This window comes from Onychostruthus taczanowskii, unplaced genomic scaffold (genome assembly GCF_017590055.1).
Source record: "Onychostruthus taczanowskii isolate IOZ18803 unplaced genomic scaffold, ASM1759005v1 scaffold1, whole genome shotgun sequence".
Lineage (NCBI taxonomy): Eukaryota > Metazoa > Chordata > Aves > Passeriformes > Passeridae > Onychostruthus > Onychostruthus taczanowskii.
Window position 1 is genome coordinate 4,666,135 of NW_024496525.1, and position 27,683 is coordinate 4,693,817.

A 27,683-nucleotide genomic window follows, 5' to 3' on the forward strand; every position below is an offset into this window, starting at 1 on the left:
TTTGATCTTGGCTGGATAGCAGGTCCCCACCAATATCACTTTATCATGCACCCCATCCTTTTCAGCTGGACAGGGGAGGAAAAACTTAATGAAAGGCAAATGGATTGAGTTAAGGGCAGGGAGAGATGACTCACCAATTATCATCAAGGCAAAACAGACTAAACTTGAGGAAATCAGTCTCATTTATTACAAATCAAATCAGAATAGGATAATCAGAAATAAAACTTAAATTGTAAGACACTTTTTTCCCCACCCCTCCCTTCTTGGGTTTTACTTTGCTCCTGATTTTCAGTACCTCCTCCACCCCAGCAGCTTCACTTTCTCCATTGTGGGGTCTCTTCCACAGAAAACAGTCCTCCAGGAACTTCTCCAACCTGAGTCCTTCCCAGAGGCAGCAGTTCATCACAAACTGCTCCAGTGTGGGTCCTTTCCATTGGGGTGCAGTTCCACAGAAACACACCCCTCCAGCGTGGGTCCCTGCCAGCAAACCTCCAGTGTGGTCTCCTTTTTCCATGGGCCACAGGATCTGCTCCTTCACAGACTTCCCAAAGTGTCACATCCTCCTTCAGGCATCCACTTGCTCCATGTGGGTTTCTCCAGGGGTTGCAGGTGAATATCTGCTCTACCATGGGCCAGCAAGGGCTGAGAGGGATAGCCTGCCTCACCATGGTCATTGAACAGCCAGTTAAATAGTTATTAAACAATTGTTTAGCATAGGATCGGGGGAATCTCAGCTCCAAAGTTAGAGCACCTCCTCCTTCCATGACATTCGTATCTGCAGGCCTGTTTCTCACGTGTTCTCACTCCTCTCTCCCACTGCAGTTAATGTTGCACAGGGTTTTTTCCTGTTTTTAAACACATCATCCCGGAGGCAGTACAACTGCTGCTGATGAGCTCGGCCCTGGCCGGAGTTGGGTGAGCCTTGGAGCCAGCTGGCATTGACTCTGCAGGAGATGGGGGAAGCTTCTGGCACCTTCTCACACTGGCCACACTTGTGGGCCTCTGCTACCAGAACCTGGCCATGCAGAGCTAACACAGCAGTGTTCAGCTGAGGCAGGGAATGACTGGACCACCCCTGTGGTGTAACACCAGCCAGAAATTAAACTCCAAATAAGCCACCCCCTCTCCCCCTCTCCCATCCGGTAAGGGAGGGAAAAAGGCGAGATTTGTAGGTTGAGATAACAATTTACTGAAAGCAAAAACCAGTGGGATAAGAAACACACAGTAACTGCAGAAATATTAATAACAAAAGTATACAAAAAGGGGTGTCTTACCCACAAAAAATGTGTTCACTAGCTCAGCTTAGTACCAGGAAGGGAAACAGTGGGCCAGACTCTAGGCCTCTGTCACCTCTCCTACCCAAGGGTTCTCTCTGCAGGAATTTCCTCCACAGGAAGTGCTGCAGGGCATGGAGCTGGAGAGAACCCATCCCAGACATTTGCTGTCAAGTTCCTCTGCTTAAAAAAAATCTAGTAGTAGTGCCAGAACTGGCATTTGAGACAAAACTAGTGTGAACATATGAGACACCATGCCAGTGGCTGAGAAGCTACCTTTTCTGGTTTCCTTCAGATCATCTGAGATTTTAGGGTGCATCACAGATTCTGAGATGGGACGTAGAAAAGGTAAAGCAGGCTGTGTGAGACATCTACAGAGAGCTGTTTCCGTCGTCTTGGGAATACGCCTTTTCCAACCAGTCTGAGGCTGGTAAAAGCAGGAAGGAGCACATGCTCACCATCACTGAAAATGTACACTGGCAAAATCAGAGTGTCTAATCCTGACAAAAATATTTCCAACAAGGAAAAACAATTGAGAATTGAAACTGCAACAGTGTTCCTCAGAGCCTGCAGAATTTACAAAGCTGCTGAAATACTCAGAACTTTGCAGTCATGGGAGGACTTTGACAAATATAATGATATCCCCCCTGGCAGGCATTAAGGAGTCAGTCATGATACCAATTTTGACAGTTCAGGTATCTTAGTTTGAGCTCATGAGTGGGTGCTCAAATAAAACAGTAAGCAGGATTTTAGAATATAAGGTAGAAATTTTCTATGTACCTTGTTGGAAAATTTGTGGAAAGCAGATACTCTTCTACAGCTCTTGCTTGCTTGTTTAGGCTCTGAGGAACTCCTGTAAGGCTCATCTTAGCTGACCCTTGAGAAACTCCTAGACATCAGCATCTTCCTTTCTTTCACAATGCTTCTTTATGTAAAACCAGTAAAAATGAACTTCTTAACCAGCTCCAGATCTAGAAAAGAATACCTCTCTCTCTCTCCAGTTACCTCTAAGGAAGAATTCACCAGAAACAGAAGTTCCACATCTGTCTCTGCTGGACTTTTCTTGACCTTAAGTGTGTTTGAGTATGGGATTCACTGTGATGCAGTGAACAGAAAATTGGTATCTTACTGCATGTCTCCAGTGTTCAATTACCATACTTCCTGAAATCCTCTTCACACGCTCTCTGATTTCATAATAGTTCAATACACTATACTGAACAAGTTCCAGACGATGCTAAAGCAAAGTTACATTTCGGGAAGATAACTGCAGAACATATATGTGATCTGACACAGTTGGTTGTGAGAGGAAATAGCAATAGTCCTTCAAATCAAATTTCTAAGTTTGATTTAATTGATAAGAATAGATGATCAAAGACCTAAATGGCCACTGATCCATATCTCTGTTGTCCAACACAAATTTGAAAAATTAAACATCCTTCATAAAATATTTATTTCATGACAATTCATGACCAAAAAGAAGCACTTGGGAAAAGAAACTCTTTAACTGTAGAAGCCCATTTCATCCAGGTCATTAAAGCTAAGTGAAATTTTAAATTGATACAGCGTGGTGACCTTCTTTTGTGTTTGAAGAGGGCTTTATGGTTTTGCTACCAATAGTCCCAATGAAATGCCAAAATATTTTGCATATGAAAAAATATTAGCAACTAGCCACCAAGACCATAAGAGATTGCAGACAAGGAGAGCTAATGCTATTTCCCTATCACACACAGCTGAATCTTCATCTTTTGAATGTCAGAGTGAGATGGTATCAACAACAGAAATTGCTGAGTTTAATACCACAATTCTGGATAAGATTGAGAAGGTTACTTAGAAAGCTATGGCCCCTGTCAAGAATGGTGAAGTATTTATCACATGTATGCTGTCTTGGCAAATGCTTAGTAAGGGACAGGGAAATGCTGTTCAAGCAGAGGGCTGTGCCTGTGATGCTGGCTGGCTCAGGGCTTGTTTCTTCCTTGCCACAGCCATGCGCAAGGCCTGAAGAATCATGTTCTCGTTGTTCATTATGTTGTAATTAGCCAGCTTCAGAAGCTTGTTGAAATCTTCTGCTTTCAGCGAGACCTCCCTGGTTGAGTATGGAGAGGAGAAACTGGAGATATCAACCTTGCCCTGTTCCATTTCAGCAGCGGTACGTAACATGCCTGTCAAGGGAAAAAAAGGAATGTATTTGTATAGTCCCACAGAAATACCATACTTTGATAGGCCAGTAATAACCTGGAGAGATCATAGATGCAATTACTATGAAGATAAGTACAATGCTATGATTTCTGAGAAATCTGTTTCTGAACAAAGCCTATTGGAATAAAACAAATGTCATTTCCATTGCAACCAGCACCATCTACTGACCAGCTCGTGGCACATCATTTTGTGAGGTCACCACTGCTCAAAGCTTACCAGACACGTTCTTTGGTACAACACAAACTAAAAGGAATAGAGATATATGGGACAAGAGGAAGGAGAATATCTGTTGGCTCGGAAATCATCTTAAAAGCAAAATCTCCACCTCAAATTCTAATCCAGAAGGACATTTTATGTACGATTTCTTTGATATTCCAGCAGATTGAACCAGCATATTAATGGCCTAAATAGAAAGCACAGTGGCCCTTGACAGAACCATTCTATACTGTGATTCTCACCTAGATCCGAGTGACATAAAATCACACATAATTTGAAAAATGTGCTTTGTTCTATTCACTAAAGTAAGCTCTTAGAAATCACAAGAGGAGATTAGTTTCCATTCCTCTAGTTGAGGAACACATTTCTTCTATTCCTTAAATTGCACTAAGACAAAAATATGCACAAGACTTCACCAGATTTGGCCAACAGTTTGAATCATCCCATTTTGCAATCTAATCACTGGTTTGAACAAGCAAACAAAGGGAGGCTCTATTGGGTTGAGGGAAAAACACCCAGGGAGTGGGAATGTTCCTTGAGTCAATAAAGTTACCCTGGGTACTGTTAACTTACCAGGTGCTACGTATCTTTGAAAAGTGTCATTCACTAATGGAAAATAAAGCAGCAGAGGAGCTCCTGGGGTGTCTGCACCATCAAACATGTAGCACTCTTTCAGGTTCTTCTCATCATCTGTCAGTCCAATGCAGGGAAATGGAATTTCCTGCTCTGCAAAGTATTTGCAAGCCTGCTCCAGGGGCTGGTCAGCAGCAGCAGCAGCACAAGGAGCAGAAAAGATAACAAAGATCAGACTGCTGCCAAAGCCCAGCAGTTCATGCAAAGTTGCATAAAACAGACTGAGAGTCAGACAGCAGAAATAACATGGACACCTGCAGCCCCAAGAACTGCTTTTCAGTTGCCTGGGGAACCATTTGGAACTAGTCTTCCAGGAAAACACCTAATATCAAGATGGCAAGGAGAGTTTAAACCTCTACTAAGGCACTTCTCTAAAATTAGAATATGATGTAGAAACAGAACAGATAAATTCAAATCACTTTATAGACCATTAATTAAATGAGAACTGAGTGAGTATATAACCAAATTAGATACCTGCAAGAGCAGTAAATGCAAGTGATACCTCACTTCAACTCCACTATTTAGGGAGAAAAAATGTATTTATTAAAAGAGATAAAAATAGAGATGAAGGAACCCATTACTCACTAGGCTGTTCTTGCTAGAAAATCAACATTAAAATAAAAAGAAAAAAAAGTCATACATTTATAAGCAAAATGCAGATTAAGTTCAGCACTTGAATCACAAAACTTTCCCAACTATATTTGTGTTGTTAAATATTATATGTAAGACTACAATAGACATCACAGCTAGACTTTTTTAACTTCACTTTGCCTGTCTGTATTTTACTGGTGAAGAACTTAGGGATATTTCAAAAGTAATTTGAGGAAAATACACATATTTTCCTCTCTAGAAATTTCCATTCTTCTTCTAAGGTTTGAAAACAGCATATTACTAAATTCCACTAAGTTCCATGTTTCACAGACACCTGTTTGAAAGTAGTGGAAAGCAAAGCAAAAGCTGTTGTGAAAGAAAATCAGTTGTGAGACTTCTTACCAATGTCTGTGATCCGCCTGTGTAATTTAAGTGTATGATGACATCCACTTTCCGCTCTGGTCTCATAAGGGGTGGGTAACTGGTTTCAAAGAAGAAAGCTGCATCCACCAGCTCCAGGTGTTCCGAGTTGTCTCTCAGGTCATTGGGAGAGCTGTCGAGCAAGGTGTCTAAAGAGTGGAAGATTCAGAACTATTAGCAAACTGCAAAAAGACATCTATCAAGTTAGAAGGCAAAAGGAAGGTGAGCTTCTCTCCCATCCAGGATTTTCCCTTTGCTTTAAGGTAGGTAGCATGCACTAATCCCAAAGCTCCTTCAGCCTTTCCACTCACATTTTGTTGTGTTTCTAAACCCATAAACTGCACTGAAACCTACACAGATGTTGGCTTATATGCAGAGCCCCACCCTAGGAATTTTTATTCCTGTGAGGACTTCAAGTACCCAGTGACTAAATAATTGAACATTTGTGTTACTGAAAGTGAAAGTTGTGAGGAGTTCCTTCATTCTCCCTCCTCTCAGTGAGCACTAACAGGTAACCACAAAACCCACTCCGTTCTCTTCAGGACATGCAAACATTCCTTGCTAATTCCCAGCCCCTGTGCCTGCCCCAAGGAGATATGTAGTCAGGAGAGCCATTCACACCTTTCCATTTTGTGAAGTGTTCATGCTGGATGTACTCGTTGTGCATCTGGAAGCCCCTTAGGAAGTTGTGGTACTTGGAGACAGCGGGGCGATCCGTCAGGATGTCCCGGAGCGTCGTGGAGAGGCCGCTGGTAGGAGTGAAAACGCACGTAGCCATCTCATACGGCTTCTCAGGCAGGTCTGGTTGTTCCTCTAGAGATACACAGCAAAAATGGCATGAAACTGAATTATAACCATAATTATACAGAGCAAGACACAAAGAGAAGAATAGGTCAATGGGTCTTCTGTAATCATGTGTTCACAGCTCAGCATTGCATTATTTTCCTTATGATCTGCTGTGAGTTCCAGGTAATTTCATGATGAAAGTATAAACTTGTGTTTTCTAAACTCTGGCTAGTTATATACATGTCTAAAAGAATATTTTTCTCATAAAACAGTATGATTTTGATACACACTGAAGTAATTTACATTTCCAAGCAAACAACAAACAGGGAAAATAATTTTATTAATGCATTTTAAGGGATTACTGTTTTTACATTCTATATAGTTTAAATATCACATTTAAAGCTTATTTTGAAAAGAATAGAAAAATTACAGCCCTTTACTTTCAAACTAAATATTTTTACTTTTAAAAGCTAGATTGTTCTATTTGCTTCAGTTGTGGTCACCTGCATTCAACAAAACTTGCAAATTATTTATATAAACTCAAACATAAGACTTTGGGGGTTTTTTAATGAAAATATAGTCCACAGAAATGTGGCCCAAGTCTATTCACTGGTTTTGCTTGAATTTTGTCATGAAGATGCTCATGAGTATTTCCAAGGAATGGTCTTTAGTATGGAGCTGCTTCTCTCACCTGGTGTAAGAGCTCCACCACATTGACCTTGTTTGATGTCTACTAAGTCTCTCATTTTAGTCAGGTTTTGAGGGAGGGTTGTGCTATGCAGGGCAAGAAGCTATTGAAACAGAAACAATCAATCTTCTTTCCTGCTAACAAATGGATGATGTGAGGCTTTGACAGAAGTATTTCTTTCCCAGCCTTTTAAGGACAACACTTTAGACACATATCTGTCCATCCCTATCTCCTTTATATCAAGGACTGTCTGATGGTGCCTTTCCTTCTAGTCACAGTCTCATTATTTAAGCAAAGCACTGACTATTCAATAAAATCAAATAACTTGATTTTTCTGGTATGTCCCATACCCAGAGACTGAGAGAAACAGGATGACATAAAAGCTCAAAAAATGAGAAATGTGAGTGCAGTTACCCTATCAGAGGGGTCTGGAGGAAGGTATTTTGGTTTACCTATTTCAGTCACTTTGTCTTGGGTCCACCTGTGCCAGAAGTCTTCTGAATTGTCAGCTGCATGCCAGGCATCCAAGAGATTTTTGGAGAAGATACTACTCCACATTCCTAGAAAATGGGAGAGCTATAATAAGCAATGCAGACGTAAACACAAGTTCTTTTAAAACTGCCTTCTGCTCCTTCCCCAGTTCTTCTCTAACTCATTCAAATTTCTATCCAATTTTTGCATAAGTTCAGACATCTGTTTCAGTAGTAGACTCCAAAGACAAACCTATCTAGGCAAACTTATTTCAGAAAAAATTTCCAAGTCTTTTCCTCTCACCATGTTTTACCTGGAACTTTTATTTTTTTTTAAATTTTGTAGTCAGTTTTTATGTTTCTATTTTCATTTCCTTTGATAAAAAATATTTTCAGCCAGCTCCTTCTCTGGTTCTCCTCTTTCTCACTCCACTGATTTATTTTCAATATTTTATTTGACTTCCACATAGTATCATAGATTTCCAACTTTGAAAAGTTTTTGCAAGCTATAGGAAATTATGATGCCTCAAAAACACTCACAAAGTTACATAACAAACTTATTTGCCATTTTAGTTTACTTTTATCTTAGACCAAATGATAAACCCACCTTTGCTGGCAAGGGCAGTTGAATGAGTGTCAGGAAACATAGAATCATATAATACCCTGAGTTGGAAGAGATCTGCAAGGATCGCCAAGCCCAGCTCCTGGCCCAGGACAACCCCATGAATCACACCCTGTGCCTGAGAACATTGTCCAAACTCTTTTTGAGCTCAGGCAGGCTTGGTGCTGTGACCACTTCCCTGGGGAGCCTGTCAGCTGACTGACCCAGTGCCTCTGCTGCCTCATGCTAACAAGTTTCTGGGGACGAATTCCTGAATCACTGATGTTTCTATTAAAATCTTGTCACTCCCCCAGGTTGGTGAGTTACCTTGCATGAAGCAGATTCGTGACTCAGGGAGTTTCTTCATCAGGCGACCCATGAAGAACTCACTGCCAAAATCCTCCGCACGAATGAAGGCACCATATTTCAGGAAGCCCACCTCGTACGGCGTGAACTCCACCCACTCTGCCAACACATGCACCAAGGTTAGCTCCACTATAGTAAATAGTCCAGTTGCCTCATTTGGAATAAGCCTCTTAGACAATGGCTCTCATGAGAAAACTGGCTTAGCATGTGTCCTGAGCAAACCCTGCCAACAGCCACTGCTGAACCTGCTATCACACTGTCCCCAGGTTTGTGAAATAACTGTGTTAGGGCTGGAGAAAATTCAAATTATTCTTCTTTTTATCTAGTGAGTACAAAGTTTTCTCATGGAAGGTGAACTAGAACTCACAATGACTTCTATTGCCTTTAGCCAGCTATGAAAAACAAAGTATGAGAATGGTTTGGATGAGAAGGCATTTAAAGATCATACAGTTCCAACTACCATCATGGACCAGAACACACATTAAGCAAACTTAAAGCTCTAGTGAATCACTTTCTTGAAGAATTCATATAATTTCTGAAACTTTGTCACAGAATTATGTTCTGAAGTTAATACCTGAAAATACACAATCACATGCCAAGAGAACTTACAAAATATTGAACTCTTGACATGTATCATGTGCCTGTCCAGTTACTCTTTACATTTCTGAGCACTGCTTCTCTGGGCTTGGAGTGAGAATTTAAAACAATTCATCATTATTTACTGTATCCCCACAGTGTATCTCCCGGGGTGAAAATATAGCTCTTTTTCACAATTGAAACATTACCTCTAAAATCTTTGGTGGCAACTTTGTCCTTGACATTAAGGGCAAGGTAGATGGGCAGTGGGTTCTGACCTTGGTTCACTGCCTGACGTTGATCAGAAAGTCTGTGGTGGGTTTTCTGAATTTGAAAAAAAGCTCAAAGAGTTAGCTTATAATCAGTTCCTTAAAAACATCAGCTTAAAAAGACTAAGACATCATTTTCCTGAATTTGCTCCTAAAGTTACTTCCATATGCTTGAATAACAGAGGACAAGAAAGCAGGAACAATTTCTGTTAAGATAACCAACCATGTTCAGCTTTCAGTAAACAATGACAGCAGTTAATCACTTCACATTCTGTTCTAGCTATGCATGGTTAAACTTAAGTTAGAATATATAGCATATCCGGGTAATTCAGCTGTTATGATATATTTCATCTCTTAATGATGAGTTCTTCAAGGCAGCAAGTTAACATGTTAAGATGATCAAGATTTCTTTTTTAAAATACTATATCAAAAGTTAAAATCCAGAGAGGAAAAGTCCTTGAGCTGTCCAATACTAACAACTTATACATGAAATGGAGGTTTTGAGTATACTTCAGCCAAATTAAATTCTACCAAATTTTGTTATGTAGCACTGAGGCTGGAAACACTTTGTGGAATATGATATGAGAGTGTTTAATTTTATCTGTTTCATCTAGACAAAAAGTAAACACTGTTTACAGAATTTTTAAATAAAAAGAAGTTTTTTTTCAGCTATCATCACTTTGGAGAAAGTTTGGAAAGTTTTTGCTTGTGTCATTACAATAAAATTAGAAATTTAAGATCCTGGGAGATCAAATTCAAAATAGCTGAAAGGCACCCACTGTAGCTAATATATCTCACCAACTCTGAATCTATATACTTTCTTATCACTAAGTCACAAACTGCTGGACATAATGGGTACATCTGCAGTACATTCAAATTAAGAGTGCAGCTTGTACAAATATTGCAGCAATGGAGAGATAGAAGCATAAGACCATAAAAAACACCTAAGAACCTTAAAAATGTCTTGCACAGCAGTAGTGTTAATCAGCATTCTGCTTACTTTGGAGCAAGTCTGGGTATTTCTGGTACATTCAATCATACTTCAGGCTCCAGTATAGACATACACTCTGTCTCCAAGTTATTAATGTAAATAAGTGGTGTTCTGCCTATACACCAAGTGCAGTGTTACTGACCAGGTGTCTCTTCCTAGGACGCTAGTTTCTTGCAATGATTGTAAATACTAAGTCAACAACTTTATGAGAAGAAAGATGTATAGACATTACCCCATCATTTAACATGGCTTCAATCATGAGCCCCCACAGATCAATAAAAGACGTTTTATGTCCTGCTTGGGTCCTTTGGCTCAGCTCTCTGTAATAATTCCTCAGACTTTTCAAGCAAAAAGCCCCCATCTTGCACTTGGCTGCTTGCTTCCGTGCTTCAATAATTACTTCCCCAAGATCCTTACGTGACCAGTCAGCATCTTCATATAGCTTTGTCATTGTCCTGTAGATGGGAAACATGATGGAATGCAGGGAGAAATTAACAAGATGCTTTTGAAACTCAGAGAAAACCCTGTAGAGTTTTGGAGTAGTATAGTTTAATCTTTTAGTTACTCTTCTCTTTGAGTTTACTTTGAGCAGAAATGAAAGTCTAAAGGGAACCAGTCAAAAATCACTTAATCTGAGATGCATCACAACACAGCTGTTAATACTGTTTCTGTCAAACAGTAAATAACAACGAAAGATCATTTTCCATAGGATTAAGGATGTTTAATAAAGTCTCCTCTTTTGGTTAGGGATAGGTCACGATGCACAATAATTCTTTCATAGGTGATCCATAGCCCAAAGATGGAAGCAATAACTCAATTGATCACTTTTATCCTTTCTGAAACTGAGACAAAACATAGGCTTTTCTAAATACAGCAAGATCCAAACAACAGTGTCAAAATGACTCCTCACCATGTTGTGCCAGATGAACCACTGATGTATGAAACACAATCCAGAACACGCAACTTTTGGAGACCCAAAACGCTGCCATACATGGCAGTGAGTGCTCTTATGCCACACCCTGCTGTGGTCACAGCCACTATAGGCACCTGTTTGACACAAAAAAAGATCAGAAAGCATAGACAAAAGAGTGGCATTAAGGCACAAATAATGTCAAAAGATTACAGAAATGCAAAAGCAGCATCCAGACACTAGTAAGATAAAACACATAAATTAAGATATAAAGCAACATTTCTTTTTACTGTACATCCCCATGGAATAAACTAGGTCTTGGCACTTCAGAGAGGATTTTTAAGAAACACAGACCAATCAATTGATTTGAAATGCCTTCAAATAATTCACTTGTAAGCTGAGTGGAAACAGAGATTTTGCTCATCTAAACAGACAGTTGAACTCTCCAGCTGAGATCACACTGGTGGCAAAGTGCCCTGGAGGATGAGCTGATGTTAACAGTCCTCACTCCTTATCCAGATGGAGGTAATAAAATCATCACTCATCTCCAGGCTTGAGGGAAAGGAGAGAGAAAAATCCCTCCAAAATGCCCTTAACTGGTTACCTCATGCTCTTGCAGATCTTCCTCCAGATGAAGAACATCCTTTAGCGCAGCAGCAACTACTTTCTTTCGGTTTTGCAGGAAATTCTGTTCATCTGTGCAGAGGTCAAACCCCAGGCGGGCATCAAGGTTTCTTGGTCTGAAACACAGACCCTGAGTCCTGAGACCAGGGCACAGGTATTGTATTATTAGTCACTGTGGACAACTCCAGCTGTGCTTATGTGTGTTTACAGACCAGTTTGTGGACATTATAAAGTAATGAATGGGAAAAACCAACACCACAGACAGGCCTTTGCTAACTGCTGTAGCTGAAAATGAGAATGCGAAATAGGAAGGCAGGGTAAATCATGACACACTGTCCATTATGGTATCTACTACAGACTTCTGCTTTTATTTGCTTATATAATTAATTTTTCAACTTTCAGTAGTGCTGCCATGCATCCTGTAACTAGATAACTGCTGTTAACAGGCACTGCAGCTGTGAGATTAGAGAAACAGCTACCATGCCTTGAAGTTATTTTGTTTGAATAATTCAGAAATGTGATTTCTCCATCTGTGGCCATAATAGTGCACACAAATCAAGACCTATTGCCGAGATGCACTAGAAGCTTGAAAATTTGGAGGACAGGGGACCCATGATTTAATTTGCCATCAATTAAAAAGGAGATCCTCATAAATAAAAGCCTACAACCCATAATAAACTCACACATCTGCTCCCATCTGAGCTTGCATCGACCCCTGCTGACTTCAAATGAGCTTTGTGCAGGAATAGATGCCCCCCAGTTACAGAATCAGGTCTTGCTGGAGGCACACTTACCATTCACTTGCCTTTGTGTACAAGTCAATTGTCCTGTCCTGAAAATCGCAATACAAACAGTGTAAGCATGCTCAGGTTGTTAGTCCTGCACCTCCCTCTCCCACTCCATTTAGGGCCTGAGTTTCACTATCTTTGAATTCAGCAACATGGCTGGAGAATCTGGCCAGCAATGGTCTGGACTGTGAGAGACCTTCACAAGTTCCAGCACAGTCTGGGTTGAATAAAAGTAAGCCATTCACCCAAGCTAGGTGGGCTTAGGGCCCCATAGCTTCTCATAGTTTAACATTCATTTTTTTGGGCAGGTTGTTGAAAGCTGGGCATCTGAACCATACGCATATGGATGATCTCTATTTTATCTTCTACTTAAGGCATTCACTTTGCAAATATCAGTCCTAACTGTTATATCCATTACTGTTAGGGTGCATACTATGTTGATGAACATACATATTAGACATGTCCTGAGGAAGTTAGTTTAAACTCAGAACAGGGTTTCACAGGGCATGCCTGGATCCACTGCAAAACAGAAGAAAAAGTAACTATGGCATAGTTGCAGAGCGACTGTCATTCACACCTTACGCCATAGCATGCTCCACGTCTGACAGGAGCTGAATCACTGAACGGTGTTGGCCTGTTTTCTGTTAAGAAAGACTTGTTCTCACCTCTCCTATTGCTATTTGCTCTTGTATAGGAAGCGAGTTCAGAGGTAGAGTCACAGATTCGTTCATATCCCTTTCATTTTGGCTTGAAATAGACTGAAAAAAAGGGTAAGACAAAGAATAAACAAGTTACCAATTCTACCAAAAAAAAAAAAAAAAAAAAAAGGAGAGGAAAAAGGTAAAAGAGGTAAAAGCAGTGTCCCCTGTCTCACATACACGCACTAACCAATTCCCAGCACACACACTCGGGTCTTGAAGGTCCCCAGTGAAAGAGCTGCACGTTAGTGGTGCTCACATACCCTGCTGAGCCGTCTGCGCCGCGGCAGAGCCACAGTGAGCGCCGACTGGTTGTACTTGATGTAGTGGAACCTGGCTGGGGACGTCGGGCACAGGCAGGAGCTCAGCGTGTGTGTCTGGGTTCCTTCATACGACCCGTCCACCGTTAATGCAAACTTCCTCTCTGAAGCAAAAGTGTTCAAATTTAAGCTCTTCAAAAAATGTGTATAATTTTTTTGCGCATTAATGTAATATATGTTTTCCTAAAGTAACAACGTCAATCTGATACCCAAATCATAGGAAAAACAAACAGATTGGTTTATCTGAGGGTTGCAGTTTTAGAGATGGTCTACAGAACTTGCCATATAGTGACTGTTGCTATAGCCACACTGCACTTCGATATATATGTTACAGCAGAAACTACTGCTCTGTTCATTAGGTAATGATTCACAGCCAGTAATAGTTTGGGGGGACACTCTCTTCTGAAAGTCTGAAATGCACAAAATACCTTATTATTACACCAGAATAATGCTTGAATATTACATACTGCCTTATTGCTGAGATACTTTGAAAATTTTGGACCTTTGGGAGAAACACTTTTTTTTTTTTTTAAATCAGACCACAGCTCTCTTTGGTATCAGTTAAACCTCAGTCCCTCTATCATGCTTCTCTTTCCTTCAACCTGTAATATTTCTTTTGAAATATTTCTAGCACTTAAATAAAGTCTGGTGGTTTTTTCCTTTCATGCAAAAAGCACTTAATATGTCTGTTGAAATAATAAAAAATGGCCTTTATGTAGAAAGATATCAACCCATGAGGTTCAAGATGAAATATATTCTGTAAACCTACACACTCCAAAGTACATAGTCAGCCTTCAAAAGAATTACCTCACTCAAACATTTTCAGTCACATCTAGCAAATTTTTCTCTGAGATCAACTGGATCATCCAGGTGCTTAAAGAGTGTGCTGGATTTGGGTCATCATGAGATATCAGAAGATACTTTAAAAATTGTGTAGAAGGCACACAGTTCCACAAGTATGGGCTTGACATGGCAGTGATGCACTGCTTTAAGTGTGCAGCAAATGTCTTTGTTAGTATACTGTGTCTTGTGTTTCACCCAGTGGCATGTCTTATATTGTTATACCTAATGAAATTCTATGAAGTTAGGTGGTGAATGAGGCCCAATTCTCATTCTGCCCATTACTTTGTCCCAAAATCCAGAGACAACAGGAGTTAGCTTCAAGTTAAGGACCCAAAAAACCTCAATTCCTTGCACAACTGCTTTGGAAAATTGTAAATATCTGGCAAGATGTCGCTGCAGAGGAAAATATTTTGTGGGAAAATTAGACCACATGCTCATGTCACCAAATTCAGGAATAATCTGTGTATTTTTGATCAACTACAACCACCTCCACAGCCCACTGGCAGAAGTGAGATTTTGTCTTTTATCCTAAATAATTTTAAAACCAGCATGCTCAAGTGTGAAACACGGAGTGCTTCTGCCATTGAGTGGCAACCTGATTTGCTCTGTAAGTCAGTGAAAGGCTCACCCATAGTGTCCTTCCTCAGCCTCCCATCATTCACCTGCACGTCCAAACAGGAAACCTCACGGGACTGTAAGAGACAACGGGGCAAGAGACAAGGGCACTCACTGTCAGCAGAGCTCGACCTCATCCAGTCCACTGGGCACATGCTTACAAGGCCTTGGGGCATAGACCTCAGGGGAGGGATGGTGCCAGCCTGTAAGCCCACTATCAGCTCTAGGGAGATGGGATTGGACTTCCCCGTGGAAAATGCATAGAGATGAGGAAAAAGCAGGGATCTGCTTGTTCTGCCTGCAGGAGTGGCTCTGAAAGGGCCTGGGAAAGATCAGCCACAGCAGAAGGCTCCCCAGGCAGGGTGCCCAGCTCTCCCCAGGCAGAGAGAGGGAGGGATATCATACCCCTGAGCCCAGCCCAGTTTAGGCAGAGGTGAGCACTGGCAGCAGCTCAGAGTCTTCATCATTTTAACCTCTCCCAGAACAAGTCACTAGCTGGGACCACGTGGGACAGCCAATGCCAACACCAGCTTTAGGCTGTGTGTTGGCCTTGGTCAATGCCTCCACACCACCACAATGGCCTGGTACCTTTAACACCAGCTTTGCAACAAGCATTCCTATACAGAAGGGAAAAGGATTATGAAATAAAAATTACCACTAGAACTCCATTAGTAATAATGTTTTCAGGAGGATCCGGACTGAAAGACAAAATGGAAAACAATCAATTCAAAACCAGCACATTCTTATTTTTCTGACTCTTCATTAAGCATTATTTCATTATCTTTTAAGGATAAAGTCCATCTTTGGACAGGCAGCAGAGATAAACAGAATCAGAAATTCCACATGCATATTCAATCCAGTTTGCCTCTCACAGATTAGTCTCAATTTTGCAACATTTGTGGACATCCATCAAACAGAGGAGTTCCTCACTGTACTAGAGAGGATTATTTTCTGACACACTGAAGACAATTTACACAGGGATGACATAATCACACTGTTGTCCAAAATTGTTCAGTTCAGACATGAAGAATCAGAGCTAAAAAGCTGCTGAATTCATCCAACATGCCATAAAAAAAGGGGAAAAAAACTACCATTTGCCTTACAAATCAGCAGCATAAGGACTGATCTACATGTTTATTCTCTCCATTAACTGTACAGTCAGCAAAGAAACACATAAAAAAAACCCCACCACCTTTTTATGATAGAGCAAATATCTGGGATCCCACAGAAAAGAACAAGAGGGGAAACTTAAAACTTCCTCCTATGTAGAAAGTGCCTTTCAGCTTGATGAGCAGCTGCCATCAGGGATATCTCTATGCTCCCACTAGCACCTGTGCTTGCGTCTCTGTGTGTCTGGATGCCCAGTGTAGATGCATGCATACCATGCACCATCATGCACTCCTGCTACATTAAACACTCTACCCAAAGTTACCTTCTGTTTCTTTCAGATGTTGGCAGTGTTAGGGGGCTGCAAATGTGAACTGATTTGTAGCAGTACCCTTGTGTTTCCATCTTACACCTCCAGCTATTTCATCTTACACACCTGCTTTCCATTGTGAATTCAACCTCCAGCTCCTCTTTTCCCTGCAAAAGAAAATTAAGGCAGTCACCACAGCTTGGTCTCCTGTGGAAAGAGATACCCTACAGGAAACTGTGCCCTTCAGGGGTCTCTATAAACCAGTGTCCACCTTTTGTTGCTTCACATGCCGCAGACGTAATTTCCTTCATGTTGTATCTGTTGTAATTCTAGTATCATATATTGCTAGCATCTTATCCACTAATTTAGCAGACTCCTAGTGTAGGCCTTGCAGGACAAATGGAATCCATACTGCAGGGCTTCTTTGTGACTGCTTCCCCCTGCTCCCTCTTGGCGTGTTCTCCACACAAGCATATTATCACCTGACCACACCCTCTTTTCTTTGTCCTTGAATTTTATCCATACCTTTGGATTCAGCTGGAAACTTAGCTGAATGTTTTCTCCAAGCTGGATTTTGGAGACATCAAAGAAAACAGTGAGAAGATGGTCGTCTTCAGTTACTTTGTCCTCATCACAAACTTTAAGCTCCAGAATGTTCTGGGGAGAAAAATAAATAAATATGAAATGTTTAACAAATATAACATGCTACAGATATTTCATTTTAGCAGAAGAACTTTGGGAAAGAATGAAAAAAACAGAGATATTGCAGTTGCTCTCTGTGTACTCTTTTGAGTATGCAGGCAGATACAGTCTTATTAAACCATCAAAATCTAAATAAGTACAGTAAGAGAGTGTGAAAACTTCACAAGAGATCTCAGAAAGCCCTGCAGAGTTGAAGGACTATGTGGTATGCTTGATATCTGGTAAGTATAGCCATTGAAGGTGTCTGCAGGCTTACCTTAACCTGGCTCTGAATCGTGAAGTGGAAGGTCTCGTTCCATGTTGGGTTCTTGCTGTTCTGGACAGTCTTGGTGCGGAAGTGCTGCACTGAAGCTGTTGGCAGGCTCAGGCTCACATAGCAATCAGACTGACTTACTGTCAAAGACAAGGAAAGCAGGAAAGCAATGGACCAATGCAACAATCCAGTGCCCTGTAAAGTGGGCATTTTTAAGCCCTGTACCCAAAGCAATACACAGAATTCAGGCCTGGCACTACCTAAGGTACCATCAAGCTGCTGCTAGACAACCAGATTGCTTTACTATTGTGAAAGACTGTCAGTGTACTCTTCTTGAGAACTACTTTTTTTCAAGTCCTGGGGAAAAAAAATAAACATTCAAAATACTCAGTTTTGTTGCTGAAGAGCCATCCATACACACAGGGGCACACACACAGTGGCCTCACAGGGCTGGCCACTATGGACATTAGCAGCTGTGACAGGGGCTGCACGTGGACAGAGCCCAGCTGCTACACACTGGGCTTCCACAGGTAAGCATGAACATGCCTTTATGTGTTACAGTAGTCTGGCTATAAGTTCTGTCTTGTCTACTTTCTGAGCATCCTTTCTTTCTTCTAGCACCTCTGGCTGCCAGTGCAGAGGAGGCAAGAGCTTGTTGCATTCAAGGTTCCCATGAAGCCAAATCTCTGTCACAGAAGGCACATCTTCTACCAAGGCACCTGATTTCAGTCTTTCTTCCCTTATGAAATTTAAAAAAGGAAACACTCAGCAACAGTTTTTCAAGAAAATATAAAGAAAAAGTTTCAAGAAAAGAAGATTAATTACCTGTGGGGATGAAATTATTGAATTTAATCTTCTGTGAAGATTATAAGAAAAGCATTGAAATGTTGAACAGTTTGATGGATGACGTGCTTTGAGAAGCAGCTCTATTGGGGCAGAAATTTCAACAATAAAGCTATATAAAAAAAGGTATTGCTTAATGTCACTATTTTCACCTGCATCTCTGTGCCTCAGCCAGAGTGGCAAAGGTATGTGCAACACTTCATGTACAGGTAGAAGCTTGTCTGTTGTTCCCTGCACAGAGGAAGCTGACATTGCTTCTTCGCACAAAATTGTATTGCTCTGCTGTTTCCATTCGAGGCGTGTACAGGTCATAAAGTTCACCTATTAATTTTAATGTTTCCAGATATAGGGAGGGCAGCTTTAGTGTTTTTATTTTCCTTTCTCAGCTGAAGTGGCCAGTTATAAAGTGTGGCTTCCCACTGGAACTCCACATAGGAGCTTTTAGTAGGAAGGAGCAGTTAGCAGCAGTCTGCAGGGCTTGCATCATCAACAAGCACTTTCATTCTGAGGTCAGAATAATCTACTGGCAAATAGATTTGTCATCATTATTAGGAAATAAAAAAGCAAGCATGAATCATTAGATTAATGATCTTGTGGACCCACACTCAAAAGTCAGGGATGGTCACCCTACAGAAAATGATCTCTTAGTTAAGGACGACAACCTACACAAATACCAAAGACAGCATGGGGAGCATTGCCATAAATGCCAATCTCATTAGTAAAATTATATTTCCTCTTTTTGTGATGCCACGTACTCAAGCATTCCTGCCATCACATAGCAGACACACCTTCATCTGAACAGCATCTGAATAGGCCTAGTCTTGTCACACTTAGTTTTACTGGCAGACTTGACTTTGGGAAACGCAAAATAATTGACTTGACCCATTACTGACTCCCCATGTGTAACTCAAGAATTAACAAAATCAGCCCTTTTTTGCCCCTGATTTCTCTGAGGCTTAAGTCATCTTTTCTGAGTAACTCTGAATGAAGAGTGACTTTGACTGACAAAATAGTTTTCCTATATATTAAGATATATGATTTCTAAAAAAACCATCAAAGCATATAGCAATCAGCTGAGCTTCTAACAATTCTAATAACTCCCAAAATTCTGTGTGTGTAAGGAAATGTCCCTACAAAAATCTCTTTTGGCTCTTGGGAAGCCCAGACCCATATTAGCACAGATTGCTGTTGGCTCTTGTCATCACTAGGAGAAGGATCAGAAACATCCAAATGAGTAAGTCTTTTGGTGAAACAAAGTTTATTTCATTGACATTTTCCAATTAGTAACACTCTGACTTCATCTGTTGCGAAGAACACAGTAGTATTATGAAACTGCATCAATTATTTTTGTCTGTAAGGGGTCACTGCTGCTACTGCACTGTATCATCCACCTTTGAGAAATAACTACCTGTCAGACAGCAGAGCCCTGACTTCTCATTTAATCTCTGACTTTCTCTGGGAGACTTCTGACAGCCACTAGGCAAGCGTGCTTCCCTCTTCCCATCTACAAAATGCATTTGGTGATGCCTTTTGCACTTCAAAAGAGTCCTCTGTAACCTAATTTCCTCTTGTTTGTAAATTATTTTCCGGGTGTTAAGAGGGAGGCATTTACAACACTCAGAAACCTTCTTTATACATCAGGCTGGTGTTCTGCCTGACCATCTCCAGGTATAAGCAGGTGTGTGAGAAATGGCACTCCACAGCCTATCCTGTGCCCTGCCTGGGGTGTCTCACTGCAATATCCCTCTGCCTTTGCATGCACACATCCAAGGCTCACACTGCCAGCCACGTGCGAGCAAACCCCACCACCCTGTACGTCAGTCTAACCAACACCTAACTGCAGCAGCTAGGCTCTCACAGGATACACACAGCACAGCATCACAACTGGACCTCTTCGGTCCCTCCCCTCCACCATGACACATTAACAGCTGTCAAACATGCTTGGGATGGCAGCCACGATATTCCCGTGGGGCAATATCCGGCCAAAGGCAGGTGTGGCAGCAGGTAGTTATGAAAGCATGGTCTCCTCATCCAGTTATTACACTAAATGTCTAATTATCTTCCAGGTTAAAGCAGGCAGGACTGGATCTTAATTGTGCTTTACAATTAGGAAGCATTACAACAACATGACCCATGCTAAAAACACCATAGCCACAGCCCCATGCTGCATCCCAAACAGCAGGACACCCACACATCTGGCTCCAGCTGAAATCTTACCTGCCTCATAGAGAGCTCAAATTTAAGCAGGGCTCAACCAAACATTTTCATTTTAATTCCATTTCATTTTTTGATGTTAACAACTGCAAGCTTCAGACCACCTGTAACCTGGGCAGAAGCCTCAAGCATCTTTCTCTTCATGGACTGCCTTTAGCTCCTTACTGTTTCTGGGAGGTAGATTGTTTTATGATACTTAGGGTATAGTTTTTTCTGATTGTGCTCAAAGGACCTGAACCAAGAATGTGGTCTCAAACACTGTCCAGAGCATCTCCGTGACCTGGTCACCCTGCACTTGGATCAAGCCAGGTCACAAAATACAAGCTATCAGCACCAATTGAGAGGAGCTTTTTTCTTTTTTTTCCTCCCACTTCATAGCTGAGTAGGTATGTGGCTGAGGGCAGGGGGACAAGTCAGCATCACTGCCTTCTAGGCAAAATACTAGATCATTGATGTAATTGAAACTTTTAATACTATATTTTAAATAAGAACATGGGCTACTTCTGTGGCCTTCCAGAAGGCAATTTACAGGCAGACTATCAGAATGCATTCTGTTCAAGGAGATCAGTTCCTCTCCCCAGGGAGCATTCAGTATTCATCTTCTGATAGCTAAACTTCAAGAAAAAGCTTTCACACTTTCTCCCACCCTGCCCTTCACTCTGAGTGAAGCACCCTACAAGTACCCCTAAAACTCTGTGTAATCTCATTTACATCCCTCCTTATAACACTCCTTTGTTGAGATGTTGCTAAACAACGTTTCTTGTTTGTCTTTATCACTCCACATCCTCTGATTTTATAACCATATTTCATGCAGCACCCAGAACAATAGGCTGCTGCTGTGTAGTTGCAACTGCTTAAATGGTGAAGTAAGTAATAAATAACAATGAAACAATAACAACAGTGCAAGAACAGAACGCCAGAGGAAGTCTGCGTGTTCCTGCAATAAATATCATGGTAGAACACAGTTCCTCAAACAATAATGGATTTCACTGACTATATTATTTTCCTGGATCTCAACGGACTTTCACATGAATTGATCTCATATGTGGCAGAATTGCTACTGCAATTCTGTAAAAACGTTTTGTTGAAAATATAAAACATACTTAATTGTTTTATAAAATATAGTACCCAAATTTGTCTTATATAAAAAAAATCCAAAACTTTAATTTCCAAAATTAAAAAGAACAGTTAAAATAATGAATGATATTTTTAATTCTATACTGGTCAAGGTCCATTTAGCCAAGGGCCCACATTCAATGTCCACTGAGGGGTCTTGGGTATTTTCAGGAAGCAGAGAATGATGGCTTAAAATTGCTGAACTTAGTATCCCCATGCAGTAGCCTACTTTCACATTGTTTAACCCTTAACACTTTGTTTCCTTGCTTTTCTATTTGTTAACTCCACTTGAAGAGTGGAGCATCTTGGTTCTTAGTCCCCTTGCCCACTTTTTTTTGGGAAGGACCTTTGGTCTTATCAGGGACGGACATCATGGCTCACATTTATAAATGGGTGTCTAAGGAGAGTGTAAGAGGGAAAACATCATTTACTGACCTATCAGTCCTTACAATTTACAATACAGACACTTCCTGAGCCTATTTAACTGGATTTTTTTTCTTCTATGATCTTGTCCAGACTCTGCCTGCAACCTGCATAAACTTTGGTATTCATGATCTCCTGCCATGGGGAACTCCCAAGCTGAACCACATGCTGTAAAAGCCAAGTCCTTCTGTTTATCCCGGAGCTATGGTGGTTGCCCAAGGTGAGCAGCTGATCTTGAAATTTGCAAAATCTCAGGAGACAAAGCTGTGTATTTAAGGGTGGGTTGGATTGATGCACATGCAAGCCTTACCCCATTAGGGAATCAGGATGCTTGTGGAGGACACACCCAGATCTGGGAACTGGCAAGCAATCACAGGTCCAGGAGTATCAAGAGGCCCAATGGGTCTGATGAGCTTGTGGGTGTGCTCAGTGAGAAAGGGGAATGTGAAGAACATAAACAAGGCACTAAATTCACGTGTTATTAATGATATCAGATATGCATTAATACACAAGGGGAAATTTGTGTTATAAAATACACACTGAGGGATCAGTGGGAAGGGTGCACTGAAAAATTCAGGATTTAAAAAGCAGAAGGAAACCATTTAAATTGTCTTAGTTAAAAATACTCTCTTATGCACTGAACTCCTATTAAAGGTCTTTTACTACCTATTCCATAAGAGATGATAGTGAGGTTTTGAGATTCTCTTGTTATGGATTAATTTTCCCATCTCTATTACCTGAAAAACAGAGCAGATAGACCAATAATAAAGTTATAACCTGCAGCACCAGGCTGGGAGACCTTTTAAGCACTAGATGAGTATTAAACAAAGTGATCTGAAAACTCTACAGAAACCTAGTGCAAGGTTAGGCACAATTGGCAAGAGATAGAAGAAGCCAATTTAAAATGTCAAAAATCAGTAAAGTGAATGAAAAATAGGTGACACTTGCAATCTTGGTCTGTGTATAGATGTTTGCAAGAAAGAGAAAGTAACAAAAAATGGGTTGAGAAAAGGAAGAATGAGAAAAATCAGTGTTAGGAAAATGGTCCTATACAAAAGTCTGCTTTGCAGGTGATGGAGGACTTGTGCCTCTGAGTTTGTAAGCCTGTGCCAAGCTAATGTCTAGAGAGCTGTAAAGATGACTGAATCAACAATACTTCCCTGGTTTTACACAAACCAGCAAAATTTTGTTTGCATTTTTTTTATCTCAAGACTCCCATTTTACTGTTTCTCAGTGGAAGTCCTATAAAATTAAGAACACTAAATTTGCACTAGCTTTTACATTGTCAGAAAAGCTAAGCAGAGGTTAAATTAATTACATTAAGATTTTGAAATATATGTTTATTTTAAATTATAAAGAGCCTGTCATTGAAATCTGTGACTTCTGTAAATCTGGCTGCATAGAAAAATATGTCCTCAAACAGTTTAAAAGCAAATCTTTCTGATAAATAGAGCTGAAAATTTTCACACTCAGTAAAATTAAATACTACTGGAATAAGCAGCTGTCAGTCAAAACCAGACTCAACTTTTAAACATAAGCAAGGCAGTGCTCCCTGACTGGTATAATTTTCTTTTCCTATATGCTGAACATCCACAACAAATAAAGCATTCACCTTTTGCAAGTGTATGTCCTGGATTTTTTGTGCAAAATTTTTTCCCTCTAAAATCACCTCTGACACACAAACAGCTCCTTTAGAAATCTAATGGGGTGGTGGGACATGGCTTGGACTGGGAAGTAGAAAAGCCTGAGCATTTCGCTACTTGTCCCGTGCCCTATAAACTTTTTATATTGCATAGAACATCAGCAAAACAAAATAAACCCCATTCAGAAAAAAAACAGCCTAAAGATGAAAATGAAAAGCATTGATCTAGATGAGAAAAGGGTCAAGAGGAATTTTGGTAAGCTCATTGTCATACAGATGTTTTAATAGAACATACTTATCTAGGGAGACGTCTAAGGGTTGCAATTTTTACACGTCTCTTTTTTCAGCTCAGTGTGCATGTTTGTACATTCAAATAGGTTTTAGCTGTAGGAAGGGATTTTTCTCCAGACTATAACTGAGCTTCAAATATGCTTTCCATGCTGTAGAAGTAGTCTAGTGAGAAGGTTCATATGAATTCTTCTTCCCCATACATTCATCAACAGCAAAGCATCTTAATGCTCTTCACTAAAAATCAGAGTGAAAAACTCTTCTTCGCATACCTTTGGTCTCTATACAAACTGTTGTGGAACTTGAAGCAAATAATGTTGGAAAGGCACAAAAGCATCTTGTCCTGAATCTTTTTACGTGAACAACTTTAGCTTGGTCCTGCTCATATAGAAACTTTCTGCATTCACACATTTCTATGTGTATAAATGAACAGATGCAAAACAATCAGCCCTCTTCTCAGATAGGAGGAGGTGGTTGTCATTCAAGCCATTTTTTCTAATGTTTCACAGTTCAGATATTTATGGACCATTAATAAATATTTGCATAACTATAATAAATATTTGCATAACTATAATTCCTGGGCAGTTTGTAAAAGTATTTAAGAATAGAAAAAGCTAACTGTGAGTCACACCTATTGCTGAATTAACTTGATAATCCATAGGAGGTGCCAAGTGTGCAGTTCTGAGCTCACATCAAATATTTTTGATAGGCCCAGTGTTACACAGGGTGGCATTTCTGTAAGGAGGAACCATTGAAAGAAAGTTCTTACTGCAATCTTTCCTGTGAATAGAAGAACATTTATTTGCAGATTCAGATGTGAAATATTTTATGCAATCTGTGCAAACATGTTCTGTATTACAACTGGTGGCTAGACTTCAGTGTTATATGGACAAAGATATGGAAAATACAGTGTCTTCTAACTGTGTTGCCTCATCTTCAGCATACCACACATCTTCTATCTCTCTCCTTTTAAATATAGTCTGCAGTGTTTGTGACACTTAGTATATTCAGAGTAATTTTACAAGCATGAGGATGCTCCAGGGGTATAGCCAAGATACTTACACAAGTCTGCTTTCCTAGCATTTTTCATCTGTATGATTTTTACAGTGAGCAAGTTGCATGGAGACGGTTCTGTCTGTCGAAAAGCACACAAAATGCATGGGATGAGAATGCAGAAAGGAATAAGAAAAGTGTAGTCAGAGATAAAATTGAATTAGTGTTTCAGTTCCAAAAAACAAAAACATTTCTGAAGTTCCTCCTTCTCCATTGACTTCTTCCCAGAAGGTTTGTAGCCAGGTGTGACCACAGGCCAGACCTCTGACGTCCTCCATTGTCCATTCTGAGGACACTTGTGGTAAACCTTCAGCTTGAGGTATCTGACTCTTACAACCCAATCTCATAGAAAGGTGTGATAAAGAACCTCGCTGTGTTATTAATACAGCTGACACACATCTTGGTCTGAGAAAATCTCCAGGATGTCATATATATCCCTTATATTTCACAACAAACATCAAACAATCTAGCAGGGCAGGAATTAGTAACGATATCATGGTGTAATGATGCTGCTCATCAGTTGATTTATAGCTACATAATTACATTCTTATGTCTGATATAGAGACATAGGTGTTGTCTTTTAAAAAATGAGGACCTGGAAATGGCCCTCCAGAGACCTATCCCAAACTCCTCAGGAGGAGTGAGTGAAAGGCACAACTCTGTAGTTAATTACTTCTCTGTGAATAATTCAGCTCATTCAATCTTCCTTTAAGTAAAGCTCTGAGGAATATATCAAAGCAAATATTTGCAGATTTCCAGTACTTGAACGGGCCTTATGAACAAGAGGGAGAGTTCACACAGTTTCACACAGCTAGTTATAGGATGAGAAGGAATGGGTTTAAACTAAAAAAGAAGAGATTTAGATCAAATATTAGAAAGAAATTCTTTAACTGAGAGGGTGGTGAGGCACTGGAACATGCTGCCCAGAAGAGCTGTGGGTGCCCCATCCCTGGAAGTGTTCAAGGCCAGGTTGGATGGTGCCTTGAGCAACCTGGGATAGTGGGTGATATCTCTGCCCCTGGGGGCGGGGATGGAGCTAGCTGATTTTGAAGATTCCTCCCAACCCAAGCCTTTTTATTATTTTGGGAAACCACCTAAACCTAAAAGTGGTTACCAAAAGACACTTAACAAACCTGCAAGGAAACAGCACAATACCTACAGAGCACGGAGCATCACTGCAACAAATACATAGATCAGTACATAACAATACATTACCATTCATTCCCTTATGCCCCAAAACTGCCACATTTTTAAGAGAGCTATATTTAACATCTCACATAGTATTAGTTTTCTTACTTTCCCTATGAATTCATTGACATTAGTGATAACTCCTTATTTTTCCTCAGTGTGCTGTTTTGCCTAGCCCATTTGGGTGGAAGCAAAAAAGGTATTTTTTTTTAATTAATTGGGAATCTTCAAAATAGTAAATTACTACATCAATAAAGTTTTTGCATTCCTGAAGGCCAAAACACAAAGTAGTCACAAAACCCAGAAAGAAGGAAACCCTGCTTTGCTCAGGATAACTCTCAGAGCTGAAGATATAAGAGGTGAGACATCCCCTCCTGGAGCAGGTCCCCTCTGCCCCCAGGGCAGCCTGCTCAGCTCACTGCAGAGCCTCCTCTTGCCTTTCCTTACCTGGCTCTTGCTGTAGAACAGCCCCATCGTGGTCCTTTCCCGGTGTGAGGCAGGCGTGCAGGGTGCTTGTGGATGTGTTCGAAGGCTCTCTGGCAGGCAGCTGCTGTGCTTTAAGCGGCCAGGAGCAGGCAGGCAGGTGTGTGAGCGCCTGACTCAGAGCAGCCTCACCCGCCACCCCACCTGTGCAATCCCAGCTCCTCCTCCTCTTCCTCCTCCTCCTCTCTGCCAGGGAGCTGAGGCTGCGCACCTGCACCAAAGCACCTGCCTCTGGCACTGCAGAAGGACGGTCTCTGCACTCGCAGTTAGAGGGAAATGAAGACTGAAACGTGATATTCCCTTCAAGGTTACAGGCACTGAACAAATGTTTTACACTTGCAACCTCATCATTTTTTTGAGGACACCACAATGCTCTTGCCCACTGGTGAGCTGTCAACCTGCAGTCCCTTGTGGGGAAACGATTGGCAGCAGCCAGGGACCATCTGCCCAGGACTCCTTTGGCCAAGGGCATCCCAACAGACCATCCAAATGTGCATACAAAAGCCTTTTTGTAAGCTTTCATTGCTTTTAGGGACTCTGTGTTCTTTGCTTAAAGACACACCTGAAAGAAATTTTGTCATCTCCATCTTAACTTCCATTTTGCTCTGTTCAGGCAGTAAACTGTCGCCCAGCCAAGCAGACGTTGCAGTGACAAATACCGCATGAAAAAATTCCCAAATCTCCTGTGGAACCTGTGAGAGAGTTTCCCTTGTAAGAAAAAGCTTTAAAAGCTCACTTACTTTCTCAGAAAATTTGTTACTTTGTGCATCTGAATTAAGATGCTTCAGTGAGCAACCTCTAAGAGGATATACTTGGGAGGATGAAATAAATTTTGACATCACTGTTAATTACTCCTCACATTCTCACATGTCTTCACATTTATAAGACTTCACTGCACAGGACATTACACCACATGCCTCATTGAGGGAGTAGACAAAATTAGCACACCAGAAGTTAAAAAAATGGGAGTTTGGGTTTTGGTTTTGTTTTTAAAATCACCCTTGCTATTAAAAAATTAACATATCAATCAATTTCAAAATAATATCATTTCACTTTGCAATGAATTGAGAATCCATTGATAAAGGTAACTTCAATGACATGATATAATTTAATTTCCTAAAATATTTGGCACTTTAAGACATTCTAACCTAAGAACTAGATCCAACAAATGTCACCAGACAAATTC

At 40.7% G+C, this 27,683-nt stretch overlaps 1 protein-coding gene across 1 annotated transcript; it reads right to left on the minus strand.

Annotated features, from left to right (window-relative positions):
- Positions 1-261: 261 nt before the first annotated feature.
- Positions 262-26,488, minus strand: LOC121333319 (cytosolic phospholipase A2 epsilon-like). Its single transcript, XM_041399560.1, has 20 exons — positions 26,462-26,488; positions 24,836-24,908; positions 17,251-17,387; positions 16,818-16,949; positions 16,419-16,459; positions 15,531-15,573; positions 14,889-14,952; positions 13,361-13,521; positions 13,065-13,157; positions 12,406-12,443; positions 11,592-11,748; positions 10,988-11,124; positions 10,310-10,532; positions 9,027-9,141; positions 8,203-8,340; positions 7,257-7,364; positions 5,952-6,143; positions 5,313-5,479; positions 4,260-4,443; positions 262-3,433 (listed from the first exon to the last, which is right to left on the minus strand). Exons 1-20 carry the CDS (start codon positions 26,486-26,488, stop codon positions 3,195-3,197), a joined length of 2,469 nt encoding a protein of 822 aa, XP_041255494.1. The 3' UTR covers positions 262-3,194.
- Between the last annotated feature and the right edge of the window lie 1,195 nt (positions 26,489-27,683).